Source organism: Elephas maximus, chromosome 20 (genome assembly GCF_024166365.1).
Source record: "Elephas maximus indicus isolate mEleMax1 chromosome 20, mEleMax1 primary haplotype, whole genome shotgun sequence".
Lineage (NCBI taxonomy): Eukaryota > Metazoa > Chordata > Mammalia > Proboscidea > Elephantidae > Elephas > Elephas maximus.
In genome coordinates, this window is record NC_064838.1 from 7,257,975 (window position 1) to 7,274,943 (window position 16,969).

At 43.6% G+C, this 16,969-nt stretch overlaps 1 protein-coding gene across 2 annotated transcripts in view; it reads right to left on the reverse strand.

Annotated features, from left to right (window-relative positions):
* The window catches only part of DPP6 (dipeptidyl peptidase like 6), a 1,223,128-nt gene that overhangs the window by 521,560 nt on the left and 684,599 nt on the right, over positions 1-16,969 (reverse strand). For both annotated transcript variants that reach the window (XM_049862671.1, XM_049862670.1), the window contains exon 3: positions 14,276-14,374. In XM_049862671.1, coding sequence (XP_049718628.1) covers positions 14,276-14,374 — 99 coding nt within the window. The remainder of the gene's footprint in view (positions 1-14,275; positions 14,375-16,969) is intronic.

Here is a 16,969-nt window from a genome sequence, read left to right on the forward strand (position 1 = left end):
CTGGTGGTACAGTGGTTAAGACTTATGGCTGCTAACCAAAAGGTCGGCAGTTAGAATCCCGCAGGCGCTCTTTGGAAACCCTATGGGGCAGTTCTACTATGTCCTATAGGGTTGCTATGAGTTGTAATCAATTCGACAGTAGTGGATCTGGTTTGGTTTTGGTATTACAACATGGGAGCTCTGGGTGGTACAAATGGTTAACATACTTGGCTGCTAAATGAGAGGCTGGCAGTTCAAGTTCCCCCCAGATGCACCTTGGAAGAAAGGCCTGGTGGTCTATTTCTGAAACGTCAGCCATTGAAAACCCTGTGGAGCTCAGTTCTACTCTGACACACGTGGGCTTGTCATGAGTCAGAATCAACTGGATGGCAACTGGTATTGGTATCACAGCCTGAATGCATAAACAACTCGTTCTAATTTGAAAAACTTAGAGATAATTTATTTTGGATCAAGCCATAAAGGATGAATGAGAGTTTGGGTAGTAGAGAAGCGTTAAAGGAAAAGTTTACAGAAAAAGAGAAGCACAAAGATAAAGGCGCTGAGATATAAAAGAACCTGAGATGATAGGGACATGCTGGAAACCCTGGTGGCGTAGTGGTTAAGTGCTACGGCTGCTAACTAAAGAGTCGGCAGTTGGAATCCACCAGGCGCTCCTTGGAAACTCTATGGGGCAGTTCTACTCTGTCCTATAGGGTCGCTATGAGTCAGAATCGACTCGACGGCACTGGGTTTGGTTTTTGGGTTTGGGTAGACAGAAGGCAGGGAGTGGGGATGGTGAGGGAACCAAGAGGATCCATGAAGAAAGACAAAGAGTTGCACCAGGGGTGGTCATCCTGGGTTTCCTACTGCCAGCTTTGTAACTTTGAGTTATTTAATTTCTTTGAGTTTTACTTTCCACATTTCTAAAGCAAAGATAAAAATTCCTACCTCCCTGGGTATAAAAAAACGGCATGCAGTTGATTCTGCCCCCATATGTTACAGAGCAGAACTGTTCCATGGGTTTTTCTTGGCGGTAAACCTTATGTATGGAAGCAGATCACTACGTTTTCCTTCCGTAGCACCACTGAGTGGATTTGAACTGCCAACCTTTAGGTTAGTTGTTGAGTGCAAACTGCACCACTCTGGATTTGGGTGAAGAATAAAATGAAGTAAATGAGGTACTGTCACAGCTACTGTTATTATCTGTTATTGTTGCTATTATCCCGATGACTACCTGCTACTGGAGCCCTGCTGCCGTAGTGGTCAAGAGGTTGGCTGCTAACCAAGAGGTCGGCAGTTTGAATTCGCCAGCTGCTCCTTGGAAACCCTATGGGGCAATTCTACCCTGTCCTATACGGTCGCCATGAGTCAGAATCAACTCAACGGCAACAGGTTTGGTTTCATTTTGGGGTACCTGCTACAAATGCTAATGTGACTGAATTTCTACTTTAGGTAGCTTGTAGGGGATTCAAACAGGAAACTTGTGAAAAATATTAAACAGTTAATTTTAGCTTGGGTGCTAGACATGTGGGAGGTTCCTTAAAGGATGAGACTGGAGACAGAACAGTGACTTTGGTGTCTGCCAAAACAGCCTCAGTCTCAGTACATGGGAGCAATGGCGTGAACACATTTTACTGCATTAAAGCAGGTGGAGGCAGAATTGGCCTCCTTAGTGTCAGACAACTGAGCTTCTCTCTCCTAAAGGAAGGTAGAGTCTTGATAACTACAACACAAAAAAGAAAATAAATTGGTGGTTTAAGCAAACTTGTACTATAATTACATTTAGTTTATTTCTTCAGGGTCTAATAAGGCACAATGATTTTCTTCAATGTGTGTTTTATGTAATGACTTCAAATAATCACTGTTACTTTATTTATTCACTCTACCTTCAAAGGGCATTCTAACTCTTTTGAAGCCTGCCCTGTTTGGGTCTTTCCCTGAAGTTGTTGTTGTTTGTTGACTCCTGGCGACCCATGTGTGCAGAGTAGGACTGTTCCACAGGGTGTTCAAGGCTGTGACCCTTTGGAAGCAGATTGCCAGGCCTGTCTTCTGAGGTGTGTCTGAGTGGGTTTGAACTGCCAACCTTTTGGCCAGTTGTCAAGCACCCAACCATTTGTACCACCTAGGAACTCCTCCCTGAAGTTACTGCCAGACAGTTGGTATAGACTGCACCAGGTGATCAGTCCCTAAGGAAATCTGCCACTCTGCAATTCTAAGACAACAGTATTGATTGGAAAATGTGGTCTTCACAAAGCAGCAGAAATACCCAAACCATTTCAGACTTCAATTTCTCCCTCTACCTAACTCTACAAGCTTTATAAAAAAAGAAAATTCACCTGCTTTTGCAGAATAACAGAAGGGAAGAGGATAAAGCCAACATGGAAATCGAGTTGTTTGAGCCCTGTGCACTAACTCCAATTTCAGTTTCTAAAACATATACTTTTCTAGCATCAACCAGCCAGCTGATATTTTCCTGCATTCAAAGGAAACAATTTTCTCCAATTTACAGTCTCTCTAAGATTGCGTCCTAGAGACAGAGGACTCTCCTCCAACAAGTGGCTGGATTAATGGAAATGAACATAAACAGACACAGGCTGCAAGCGATTTTGGTGCCGCCCACAGTGGTCTTTCTACCGCATTCAGACTGAAGTTCGAATGAGCCTCAGGGAGAAGGAGAGGGTATGAATCCCAGGTGGGGCCAAGTCCTGCCTGGAGCCAGCAGACAAGCTGATCAGGTCCAGTGAGCAGTGTCCCCCCATCAGCCCAGGGCCTGCCTGAATCTTAAAGACACTGGGAGTCGAGGCCTGAAGGAGGCAAAGGCCTCGGCTTACTTAGGACACAGAGCTCAGGGCTCATCACATAATTTCCATGGTTCAATCTAGGCTGCCTTCCAAAAGGCAAATCTGCAAAAGCAATGTATTCACCCAGGGGTTTTGCCAGCTGCTGGGGCATCCGGCTACCTGTGCAGAGGGATCCAATTTCACTGATAGACATGAGGCAGTTTTTCTGCTTTTCACAGGCAAAGAAGGGGTTTAGATAAACAAGCTGTTTAGATAGAGATATTTTTTATTCTCTTTCTAGAATTAATCCTTTCCCCACCACAATCTCCAACAAGGTTAATAAGAAGGCATTTGCCATAAAAAGCCATGAGGTTTTCATTGGCTAATTTTCAGAAGTAGATCTCCAGGCCTTTCTTCCTAGTCCATCTTAGTCCGGAAGCTCCGCTGAAACCTGTTCACCATGGGTATTTGAAATACTGATGGAATAGCTCCCAGCATCACAGCCACACACAAGCCATCACGGTACAACAAACTGTGCGACCAATCGATAGAAAAGGACATCATGCTTGGCAAAGTAGAAGGTCAGTGAAAACAAGGGAAACCCTCGATGAAATGGATTGACTCAATAGCCGAACCAATGGACTCAAGCATACCAATGATCATCAAAATGGCACAGGAGCAGGCAATGTTTCCTCCTGTCATACACAAGGTCACCATAGTCAGAGCTGGCTTGATGGCAGCTAACAACAACAAGCCATATAAATTAGTCTGACTGAACGGCAATCCACAACCTAAATATGAGTTAAATTGCTTAAATGACTTGCAGAAAACAGGTTCTTGGGGCTGCTGGCAGAGCTGAGTGTGTGCGTGGCCGTGCCTGGCAACCTCTCACAGGCTGATTCCACACCTGCCCTTACGCAGTCAGCAGAGCGCCCACTCTTTCACATCATCTCCTCCCCGCACGGCGTCTGCGATGGCACGGTGCTCCCTTCTCCTGCGCCTCTCCCAGCCCACCTCCCGGGTCTCCCCGAGGACCCGGCCCCTCACTCCGGCACTCTGCCCCCCGCAGCCTTTCACGGTACTGCTCTGATGAACGCTTGTCTCCAGGTGGCTGCCACTTCCCGCCCAGGTTTATTCCCAGTTCTCAGCACTGAAAAAGCATCCCCATCTCATTATCTTTTCATCAACCCCTGTTCGGAACTCATTATCTAATCACTGAAACTAACTCCCTGTCTATGGAATCACCATCCTAGCTAACCAGGCTGAAAATCTCTGCGTCACCCTTGGCTGGACCTCTCCCCAGCCTATGCTTCTACTCGGCTAGCAAGTCCACTCACGGTTGCTTTTTATGTCTGCATTCCATTCGCAGCCTAAATTTCCAGCATTAGGAGACCGCACATTTGTTTAATGAAATACTATTGAGACATTAAAATGGTAATGGAAGTTCATATTTATTTATATGGCAATACATTTACGATATGTTATAAACTTTTTTCACCTAATATGCTTAGTGTAATATCACATATTACATTATCTGAAGGCATATGTGTGAAATTTAAAAGCAGTTATTTCTAGTTGGTGGATTACACGTGATCTTCCTTATCTTTTAAAATTGCTTTCAACTCTCTTTTCTAATTTAATAAACATGTAATACGTACAATAATAAAGTTCATATGCTGTATAAGCCTAAGCTTCACCATGCCGTTCCACTATTTTAAAACCTTCACTCTAACAGAGCAAACTGAACTGCTTAGTTTTTCTAAATTCTATCCCCTACTCATTTGCCTGGTGGCACAATGGTTAAGTGGTAAGCTGCTATCCAAAAGGTAGGCAGTTCGAACCCATCCAGTGGCTCCTCACGAGAAAGACCTGGCAATCTGCTCCCATAAGGGTTATAGCCTAGAAAACCCTATGGGGCAGCTCTGCTCTGTCACATGGGGTCACCATGAGTCAAAATCGACTTGATGGCACCTAACAACAGTAACTCACATGCCTAGCCTCGTCTTCTAGGAGTCTGGACCATCCGGTTCCCAGCTCTGACCCTGGCCTCACCTCTTACTCCTCCCCTTGGCTGGCATACATACGGAAATGCCGGGAGGATCCTACATCAGGGCACTCAGACTTGCTGTTCTGCTCTGCCCAAATGCTTTCTGAATCTTACATTCAGATGTCTGTTCAAAATCACTTCATCAAGAAAGGTTCCCAACCATTCCATCTAAAATAGCATGTCTCTCCTCTACCTTATTGTCTTCATACTTCATAACACTCGTCACCCCTTGACAGGTTATCATTATTCGCTTGTTCATTGTGTGCCTTCCTACACTAGACCATCAATTCCGTGACAGCAAGGACTTTGCTTCATTCCCCGCTCTAACCCCAGGTCCTAGAACTGTGCCTGGGACATAATGACTTATATACACACTCACAGCCTCTGTCCTCTAAACTTCCAATTTGCCCTGACTCTGCCACTTTCTGCTACCCTGGATCTACGGCGGTTTTGCTTCCCATAAGCCATTCACACTTCTAGTACCGATACCTTCCTTTCTTTCCTGGTCCAGATGAGTCATGTGTTGTGCACGCATGGGCAGTTAACTACTTAGCTCTTTTATCCTGAGAATCTGATGAGATGGTAGGTGTCACCTCTGTTGCTAGGAAACATTTTTAGGGTAAAAAATGCCCCTGATTGGTAAATTGCATCTGAACAGAGCTTTGGGTTTTCCCAAGTAAGGTCACTCTTGTAACTCATGAGTCCCTGTGGGAACCCTAGATGCTATGCCTTGAGAGTGTTACAAGAATACTGATTCCTGTGGACCCCACACCTACCCATTTGGCATTCCTTGCCTGTAGACTGTCACTCAGGGAGAAGATAACCCCTAGAGAGCTGAATCACCTACTGTGTGGACTGCCACAAGGACTCCCATAAAGGGGAACACCTGACACTGCCCTGCTGGCAAGGCGTGATTCATGTCTTATATTCTTCCATGTAAACTGGTGCTTATGGTAGTCCTGTGACTTTAAATGCTTAGCTGAAACTAAGGAAGCCCCCAGTGGGCATGGCAGCCCATTCCATCCTCCAGGATAGAGTAAATGATTCAGGGAAAATCCTAAGACCTCATTTGTATCATTGAGAGTTAGACCTCACCTTTTGTCTGAAACACTGAAAGAGGCTCTCATTCTCACTGTTTCACTAGACTTCAACTCAGAAGCACATAGGCTGACACTGTTGGCTGCCATCTTGCAACTGGTGGACTCTGAGAATGAAGCAAACTCAGGAGTAAGAACAATGAAGTCATGATATGGAAAGACCAGGTTCTGATGCCAACTTTTGATCCTCTAGATCCAGCCATGTCTGAGTCAGCAAATGTACACTTGGATGTTTCAGTTAATTTAGCCCCGTGGTTCTCAGCCAGGGGTGATTTTATCCCTGGGGTAACACTTGGCAATGTCTGAAGACATTTTTGATTGTCATGACTGTGGGGAAGGAGGTGAGGTTTGCTACTAGCATCTACTGCATAGAGGTCAGGGATGCTTCTCAATATCCTATAATACAAAAGTCCCAGGGAGCCTCTGAAAGTCCTAAAATGGTAGAGAACTTGGAAGAGCATGATTCACTTAGTAACGGGTGTATGAATTTTAGGTGCCCATAAGACACTCTGGAGCCCTGGTGGCTCAGCGGTTAAGAGCTACGGCTGCTAACCAAAAGGTCAGCAGTTCAAATCCACCAGCTGCTCCTTGGAAACCCACTATGGGGCGGTTCTACTCTCTCCTACAGGGTTGCTATGAATCAGAATTGACTCAATATCAACAGGTTTTTTATAAGACATTCTAAAGGACATGTAAATCAGTGACACACACATACACGTTTATAGCTCAGAAGGGTATTTGGGCTGGAGATACATAATTGAAACTTGTTGGCATAGGTAGTATCTAAAGTCATAGGAGTGAATGATTTCCCATGCAGGGAGTAAACAGTGAGAAGAAATGAAAGCCCTAGGAGTTCATACATCTAAAGGTTGACAACACAAAATGGCATCACAGTCACTTCAGTGATCCCTTCTTCTTGCTTGAGCCAGTATCCGAAGGGCCAGAGAAGAGCCCACTGCTGTCAAACACATGCCTGATCCTATATCCTTCTGAGAACATTGTGTCAAACGTGGACAATGATAGTCAAGAGTCTAAATGCCTAGTGGGGTCCAAGATGGGCATTGCATATTCTGAATGCAGAGATGACAGGATTTCATGATGGATTAGATGTGGGCTATAAGAAAAAGAGCAAAGGATGACTCCAAGGTTCTTAGTCTGTTCAACCAGAAGACTGGATTTCTCACCAGCTAAGATGAGGGAGGTTGTAGATAAGGTAGGTTATTGTGATTTTTCATCTGTTTGTTTTTTAGGGGAAGATCAAGAACTCAGTTTTGGAAATATTAAGGTTAAGGTCACAATGTCTATGAGGCATCCCAGTAGAAAGTTGGATGGTATGGATCTAGAGTTACATCTCTGGGGTGGAGATATAAATGTAGAAGTTATCAGCATATGAGGAATACATAAAGTTACAAGACTGGATAAAATCGCTGAAGGGGTGAGTGTAGATATGAAATGAGAGGGCCAAAGCCTGAGCGACGGAACAAACCAACATTGGAGTCAAGGAGAAGAGTGAGGACCTCCAAAGGAGCTAGAAAAGGAGCTACCCATGGTGTAGAGACAAAACCAAGAGCATGTGACGACCTAAAAGGCAAGTGAAAAAGTCATCAAGGGAGGGAGTAATCAATTGCGTCAAATGCCGTGACAGGTAAGGTAAGACGAGGTCTGAGAAGCGACCGTTGAATAGCGCGACCTGGAGGTTACTAGTGAAGGCAACACAAGGGGTTTCAGTGGGGTGCTGGCGGTTAAGAGAGAATGGGGAAGAGGAATTGATTTTTTCAAGCTGCAAAGGGGAACAGAGCAATCAGGCAGTACCTGGTAGGGACTGTGGAGTCAAGATACATTTTTTGTGTGTATGTAAGATGAGAGAAATAAGAGGATATTTGTTTGATGGTAGGAATGATCTAACACAGGGCAAAAAAAAAAAAAAAAAAAAAAGCGGGGGTGGGGAGAAAGGAGAAATTTACTGAAATTATTCCTCAAGTGATGGAATCTTGTCACAAAGTGAGGTTGAGCAGAGGTAGATCACCTGTTGTTATACAGTGGGAGGCAGAGCATGTGGCAGGTGCAGATGCTGGTAGGTGAGATAGTGTGATGGTGGAAATACTTGTAAACTTCCTTCTGATAGGACCACCTCAGCAGGAGGGTGGAGGAAGAGGTTTGGAGCCTGGCTGTGAGAGGAGAAGGTTTAAAAAGGTGTCTGAACCAGGAAAGCCCAGGATGATTGCCTCATGTAAACAAATAGGCTTACGCATTTGAAGTAACCAAAAGACCTCATTATGGTGGCACAGCACAGACAGAGGTCTGAAAGGTGGAGAAGTGCAATGTGGTTGTTACAACAGATGTAAGAGCTTACTCAGCTAAGCAAATATGTGGAAAGACTACCCTTTGGCCAACATCAGGAAATGTGTACCTCTTCCCCTGCAATATGGGGCTCAGAAAGCACCTTTGCATGTTGTAGTTCTGCACCTCCTTCGGTCTGGTGTGCCCTAGAGGTTTTAACAGATACGTGAGGCAAGTCTACAAGGGTTTTGGGACACCACAGAATCTGAAGGGTGATGTACCAATCATTTTCAGAAAAGGTAGATTAAAGAAATTAAGCCTCTGGTATAAAAGGAGTGAGGGGAAGTTTAACTCCAACCCAACACATTTCCTCTTGATAAATAAAGTGTATTAGTTCTAGACTATTAGCGCCAATATTAAACCCGAGATACGTCTGTTAACGTTCGTGGTTAATGTGTACCGAAAAATCGAAAGTCTCTTTCTCTGTGGGGAATTACACCATTTCTCCTTAGACTTGGGTTTTTGTTACTTCAATATAGGCAGCATGGGAATAAAGGATGCAGAATAGAGAATTTAAGGGGTGGCAGTAATTCAGAAATGTTCACAACCTATTGCCTTAGTTAAAACACACAACATAGCTAGTGAGGTTGGGAAAGAATTGTTCAGAGGCAAGAGACCTGGAATCCTGTTTAATGTAGGATAGTTTTTATAAAAATCAGAGACACAGCTTCAAGTCTAAATTTTGCTACTGGGTAATAGTGATCAAGTCATTTAAACACCCTATATCTCAGTTTCCTTATCTGTAAGATTAAGGATGGTTGTGAGAATAAATGGCTGGAGCTTAAGACATGGTAAGCACCCAGTAGATGATAACGATGATGACTATGATGGTGGCAACAGTGATGGCAGGATGGTGGACGTGGCGGTAACGGTGGCGGTGGTGGTGCTGGTGGTAGTGGTGATGACAGTCGTGGTGGTCGTGGATATGGCAGTGATGGTGGTAATGATGATGATACAGTAGTGGTGGCAGTGGACAGTGGCAGTGGCCCCAGCAATCTGCCTGCTATGTTGTAGGTACTCAATAGATATTTACTGAATAAATGATGAATATTCTAAGTTTCTAAACCTCATCCCAGCTCTACAACATTGTATCATCCTATGAATCTGCATAGTTCCCTGGATCTTAGCACTCAGACTTGATGAATAAACTCTTCATGGTATTTAAAAAAGGAAAAAAAATCAATGCTAAAGGCTCAGTTAATCATTACAAAGTTATTTAATTCACTTTCAGTTATGTCTTCGTTAGGGAGCAGGAAGAAAGGGAGCGATCAAGGAGAGGAGCAAGTGCTGGCAAAGGAGGAGGGCAGTGAAAAGCAGTGGAGGGAAATACATCTATTGAATACGTGTCAAAGGCGTGCCTGGTCTCTGGAAAGATCTGACAACCTGGTTACTTTCAGGAGACCCTCACCCTCAGGAGACACTCACCCTCAGGAGACACTCACTCTCAGGAGACACTCACCCTCAGGAGACACTCACCCTCAGGAGACACTCACCCTCAGGAGACACTCACCCTCAAGAGACACTCACCCTCAGGAGACACTCACCCTCAGGAGACACTCACCCTCAGGAGACCCTCACCCTCAGGAGACCCTCACCCTCAGGAGACACTCACCCTCAGGAGACACTCACCCTCAGTGTGTCAGAAGACTCCTCCTAAGAAAGCTCCTGAACACCAAGGGCACCTTTATTTAGAACCACAGGTGGTCTTGATGCACAGATTTCACCCCCACAAGCAGGCAGGCTGGGCACTCCGCTGGGCACAGAGCCACACTGGATTGCTTGTATTAGCTCCCAATTTCATGGACAGAAAGGAACTCTGGCTGATTTCCTCTGGCCACGGTTCCAGCATGACTCTGGGCTCTCTCACTCACCTGCTCATGACACACAAACTCCTTACGACATGAACCAACACAGGCTCCTGCTGAAACTCGGGGCTCTCACACCTCCCTGTCTCTGTTATACATTTTCTGGCATAAAAATACTGATTCAGACTGCACTAATAAAAAAGAGGCACCTATAGCAATGCAGGAGTCACCGGGTAGCACAAATGGTTAGGTACTCAACTACAAACTGAAAGGTTGGAGGTTTGAATCCACCCAGAGGTGCCTCAGAAGGTCTGGTGATCTGCTTCTGAAAAGTCACAGCCATAAAAACCCTATGGAATGCAGTTCCACTGTGCACACATGGGGTCTCCATGAGTTAGAATAAACATGAAGGCAAAGTTTTTTTTTTTTTTTTTTTTTTTTTTTAATAGCAGTGCTAGTTTAACACCTCATGGAGTTTTTCAAGGACTTCCTCTGACCCTCTGCTTTGGACCTTATAGGTCGGGTTTGGTGCTCCTTGTTTCTGGTCTGTTGTTTTATTCCCTAGATTCTGCCTCTCTGCCAGCTTCTTCTTCTTTTTTAATTTTCATCCCTTGGATATTCTCTCTCAGTTTATGTCTTAGTTACCTAGTGCTGCTGTAACAGAAATATCAAAAGTGGGTGGCTTTAATGAGCAGAAATTTATTTTCTCACAGTTCTGGAGGCTAAAAGTCCAAATCAGGAATTCCTTCTGTGAGCCTCTCTCCTAGTTTCTGGTGTTTGCCAGCGATCCTTGGCTTTGCTTGGCATCTGTCTTTCCCCCTTTGTGTCTTTGTGTCTATTCTGCCTCTTTTTATAGTTCAGAAGCAATTAGGTTTAGGATTCACCCTACTTGCACATGACCTCATTAACATAACAAAGAAACCCCCATTTGCAAACAGGATCACAGTCACAGGCATAAGGGCCAGGACTTCGATACAGATTTTGGGGGACACAGTTCAATCCAAAACAGCTTACTCTTGCCTTTTCCAATCTGGGTTTAGCACAGACAAACATCTCAACTTTTCCAGGAGTCTGTTCTCTGCTTTCTCTAATTAGCAAATGCCTAGTGATCCCTTTAAGACCAAGTTTACATACCTTCTCTGAAACACTTCCTCAGAAGAATGACAAAACCATATTCCTACTCTAGGCATTTTGTGTGTCAGAATTACTACTGGCTGCTCACTGCTTTGTCCCTAGAAGATGGCTTTGAGCTCCTTAAGAAGAGTAAAACCAATTGCCCTCAAGTCAATTCTGACTCATGGCAATGCCACGTGTCTCAAAGAAGAACTGTGCTCCACCGGGTTTTCAATGGCTGACTTTTCAGAAGTAGATTGCCAGACCTTTCTTCTGCAGTGTCTCTAGGTGGATGTGAACCTCCAGCCTTTCTGTTAGCAGCTGAGCATGTTAACAATTTGCACCACCCAGGACTCCTTTAGGTGGGTAATAAGGCCTTCTCCCCATGGCCTGGTCCACAGCATGATGCAGGAGCTTCGCACCTGCCTGGCCAGTAGGTAAACAGAAACCTAAGTCAGTCACAAAACAAAAGGTAAAAGTAATTCCTCAGTCAAACAAAGAAGACCTTTGCTTTATCCGTTTTTTAATTCTGTGTGTCCTCCATTTGAATTCACAAAACCCTTTCTCCCTGATCCTCTTTCATTTAGTGCAACCCTCTGAGATCCATCTATTTCTTCCAGTTTCAGATGAGCTAATCTAAAGGTCAGAAATGAACTGTGAAGCCACAGCAGGGGACAAAAGAGAAGCTGTTGCCCTGAGTGGGAGACTAAAGGCAAAAGGCCATCGCTAATCGATCTTGGAGAGTCTGTGAGGCACGGAAAGCATTTCAGAAGCAGTCTGATGGCAAAAACCCAGTGACCTCATGTCGCTCAACAAAACGGTACAGTGGAAAGAGCCCTGAACTGGGAGTCAGGAGGCTGGGTTCTGGCCACCAATCCACTCTATGACCTTAGAAAAGTAACATAGCCTCTCAGGACCTCATTTATTATAAAAACAAGAATTTGAAGGAGACCTTTAGCATCTCACCGGGAAGGTTCTCTGACCTGAGGATTAGCTCTCAAGTGCATCCCACTGGCTGAAGCTAAATGCACACAGCATTGCTGGAGATAAGGGGACCAGTGCTACGGCCAGACGGCTCAAGAGGGATGCAGTCCAGCCCAGAGAGGGATGTGACAACATTCGTTTACATCTCTTCTTCCACAAATGCACTCAACAATATTCTAGACCCAATTACAGGACATTGGTTATGTTCCGGACCATTCTTTGATGCCTCTAAAACCAAAAAAGGTATCATGAATATGTTGCCTTTTATCCCAGCTTCATGGGGGTACTGGTGTTCAGTGGCAGAATTCTCACCTTCCATACGAGAGACCAGGGTTCAATTCCCGCCCAAGGCACCTCATGTGCAGGTCCCACCCACCTGTCAGTAGAGGCTTGCATGGTGCTAGGATGCCGAGAAAGTTTCATGAAGCTTGTGGACTAAGACAGACTAAGAAGAAAGGCCTGGCAAGTTACTTAAAAAAATCAGCCCATGAGAACCCTATGAATTACAATGGTCCAATCCATACCCGGCGATGGGGATGGTGTAGGACCAGGCAGTGTTTCTTCTCTCGTGCTTGGGGTTCCTGTGAGTTAAGGGCTGTCTCAATGGCACCTAACAACAAAAACAACCCTAGCTCCTACTTTTTAAAAAATTCTTTGCATTACTTAAAAGAGTGCTTTTAATGTTATTTGTTTTAAACTTTCTCTTTTTTTCTTTTTTTTACTCTGCATTAGGTGAAAGTGTACAAAGCAAATTAGTTCCCAGTGGGTAGTTTATACATACAGTGTTTCATGACCTTGGTTTCATTCCCCACAATGTGTCAGCATTCTTCCCATTTCTGCCCTGGGTTCCCCATTTTTCTTTTGTACTGATTTTCTATCCCTTCCTGCCTTCTCATTTTTGCTGTTGGACAGATAATGCCCTTTTGATCTCATATGACTGAGTGTTCGAAGGAGTACCTTCCTCTCGGGTATTGCTGTTTATCTTATGTGCATGTCTACTGTTTGGCTGGGTGGTGCTCTCCGGGAATGGATTCAGTTCCAGGTCAGAAGGATGTCTTAGGGTAACAGTCTTGGGGATTCCTCTAGACTCTGTCAGACAAGTAAGCCTGGTCACTTTTTGTGATTTTGATTTTTTTGTTCTACAATTTACTCACACTCTGTCCAGGACCCTCGTTGTGATCCTAGTTGGAGCAGTTGGTAGTAGCAAGAAGTAGACAGTGGTGGCTGGGCACCGTCTAGTACTTCTGGTCTCAGGGTCGTGTAGGCTGTGGTTCATGTGGTCCATTGGTCCTTTGGACTAATTGCTCCCTTGAGTCTTTGGTTTTCTTTACTCTCCTTTGCTTAGAATGGGAAGAGGCCAATAGTTGTATCTCTATTTAAAAAACGCCACCAAGATAAGAAAACTAGATTTTATGCAGGAAAAAAATTAAAAAAATTTTTTTTTTTTTTTTTTAATTCAAGAGAGAGGAAACCCTGGTGGTGTAGTGGTTAAGTACTATGGCTGCTAACCAAAAGGCCGGTAGTTCAGATCCGCCAGGCGATTCCTGGAAACTCTATGGGGCAGTTCTACTCTGTCCTATAGGGCCGCTATGAGTTGGAACTGACTCAACGACAGCGATTTTTAGTTTATTCGAGAGAGAAAACAACTTTATCTGTATATGTGTGCCTGGTTCCACTCTTTCATCCACTTGGCAGTATTCTGCAGGATTCCTTTTAGCCGTTCTTGGCCCCTATATCCAGTGGAGAGTGAAAGCAAGGAGAGCACAAACGGGGCGGAAGAACATGGAGAAGAAAGGCAGGCTCCGCTGTGTCCCTGGACCACTCTTGCTGCTTAGCAATGATGCATAGCTCTATCTGAGAAGTAATGGTTCAAGGAGGTGACCCATCAGCTGGCCCATTTCTCTTGGGGCTGACGTCTGTGATGTAGCAACACCAGAAAAAAAAGGAACAGCTCAATTTTACCAGATCTACACTTTCTTAGAGTAAGAATAAGAGGACTGTCACAGTAAAAGCTCTCTGGATCCAGTCTACAGCCAACGAGAGAATTTGAGAGAGAGCAACCAGTAAACCCTAAATAAGGAAAAGTCACAGGGAGTGGGGATGTGGCTTCTCATATGACGCAGGACTCACCACTTATCCATTTCGCCTCAGGGTCATGAATTTTGAAATCTTCACTGAATAGATCTTCCACAGTCACCTTCTTCTTCTGAGACAGACTGTTATCTTCCGCTAGAAAAGAATAAGGCAAATAGTTAACTTTTTTTTTTTTTAGTAAGAGGAAAGAACCATAAGCCATTCATTGCCACTCAGAAATAGTGTACATGGTAAGACACATGATTTCTATAAATAAATGGTGAACAATAGCCAGTCACACCTTTCGTTATTAACTATCAAACCTATGCTTATGAGATCACCATTCAGTAAAATGGCATCATTTCCTCCTCCACTTGCCACACACTGGTGATCACATTCCTTAGGTATGGAGGTAAATAATTGTTTTGAGACTGATTTACGAACTTGAAGCAAGGTAAATTCACTGTCAGGGACTAGGAGATAGCAATGTCCTGTGTAGAGTGGGGATGGTCACCATAAAAAAAAACAAAACCAAACCTATTGCTGTCAAGTGGATTCCAACTCATAGTGACCCTATAGGACTGAATAGAACTGCCTCATAGGGTTCCCAAGAAGTATGCGGTGGATTCGAACTGCCAACATTTGGTTAGCAGCCAAACTCTTAACCGCTACACCACCAGGGCTCCAATTCTTCATTAATCACTTATTAAATGCTATTAACTATAGGCAGAGTGTTGAGTGCTATATTCAAAGACAGAAAGTTCCTTAGAAGTTTATTCTCTAGAAGTTTTATTTGCCCCTGGCTGCCTCCAGGTTGTGAATTAGTTCTTATTCAGACAGGATCACTCCCCATATGTCAGTGTGCAAACTACCAGATTCCATGTTGCGGCATGTTGATTACTCTGCTTAGCTGTAGGCATATGGTATATGAAGGCACTAAACTAATATTTTCCCCAAAACGAGATGTTTCATTAATGATACCAGTGGGTAAGACTTTTCAAAACTGGCAGTTTTGATCCTATTTCTAGAAGTCAAAGCTTCCCGTGTTTTAGATCACCCCCAGAAGAGGATTTGTCCAGTAGAGGCACAAAAATCTATTTATCTGTTTTGGAAAGACAAAAAACTGCAAAGAAGCCAGTGGGATGTCTGACCCTGGGAGCCTGAGCTATTAGACAAAGCATGTGAGGACTAGTCCATTAAGCCACTCTCGCTGCTGTTACATCAATATGTGTACCTCCAGACACTCACTCTCTTGATATAACCATTTGTAATGTACATTGTCTCTGTAGAATACTTATTTACTCCCCAGTCCTCTTAAACAGAAAATGCTGACTGTAATTGCACTTCTCTTGATGGCTCAGGCTCAGGGTCTTCATGACATCAGTTTGTGTTGTACTTTTGGGTGTCGGTATCCTCAGTGTTAATTAAGGTGGGTAGGGCTGTGCGCCTTCTGCATTATATGGCTTCAGGTTGTGTAGTGTTTTTGCATTTCTATGTCTCCTTTTTTTTTTTGTCTGTTTCTCTTTTCAGTTCCTGGCTGTGGAGCCACCAGCTTTCACTTTTTGGGGGATCACTGTGCTTATCCTCAAAAGTACCCTTGCTCTTATAATTCTGTTTCTAAATCTGTGGCAGTAAACAGCATGAAAATTTACTAGACTTACATAATAAAATAAGAATAATCTGAGTGTAATCCCCGAAGCTTCTTATGGGAGTCTAGTACATAGATTTTCTTACATCGACTTTGTTCTTTTTTTCTCTTGGACTCTTTGGATCTTATAAATTACTGAGGTGCCAGAGAAGTCACATGTTATTTTGTATATTCACTGGTTTTTTGAATATCAAGTAGTATTAAAAATCCAAATCAAACCCATTGACGTCAAGCTAGTTACAACTCATAGGGAGCCTACAAGACAGAGTACAACTGCCCCACAGGGTTTCCAAGGAGCAGTTGGTGGACTGGAACTGCTGTCCATTCGGTTAGCAGCTGTAGCTCGCTGGAGCTCTTAACCACTGCACCACCAGGGCTCTCAAGTAGGATTAGTATGCGTAAAATCTTCTGAAAATTCCAAAAGGAGCAAGTGAAGGTGGCCTTATTTTCAGACAGGCTTTATGTGGAGCTATCCCAGGTCCTAGACAAGCTAGCTCATCAAGATCTTCCCTCAATTCCCAATCTGAAATTGAAGCAGTCTTGGAAAAAGACACCCAACTTAAAACATGATATGTTTCAGTATGAAAACAGACTACAAATAATATTTTTCAGATTACTTGGCCTGAATCTAGTAAAGTTATACTGTGATCTAGTAATTAAGACACACAAAAACTTTCAAGACACTCTTCTTAAGCATATGATCATAACACAATCACATTAAAGCTTAAATTTAATTTGATGGAACTTCATTATGCAAGGAATGATTCCAGCTCTCCATTTTGAGTTATCCATATTTCTAATGAGAAAAGAATGCAAGACTTCCCTCTAAACAAAATGTGGGCTAAGGACAGAAAGGCAATTTAAGGACTTTCTGGAAATTGTGCTTTTGTAAGTGATTGTCCATTCATCTAAAAACATGTTTTATTTTTTAAAAAATTCTTACTTTTCTGGTTTATAAAGGTGCTTAAACTTATCATAAAACTTTTATTTAGGGACAAATTGTGGTGGAAGCATTGTGACATATGCTATAAAAAGTAACCAGTTCGAATGTATAAGGAACTCCTACGAGTCAACAACAAAAAGACAAATAATTAAATTACAAA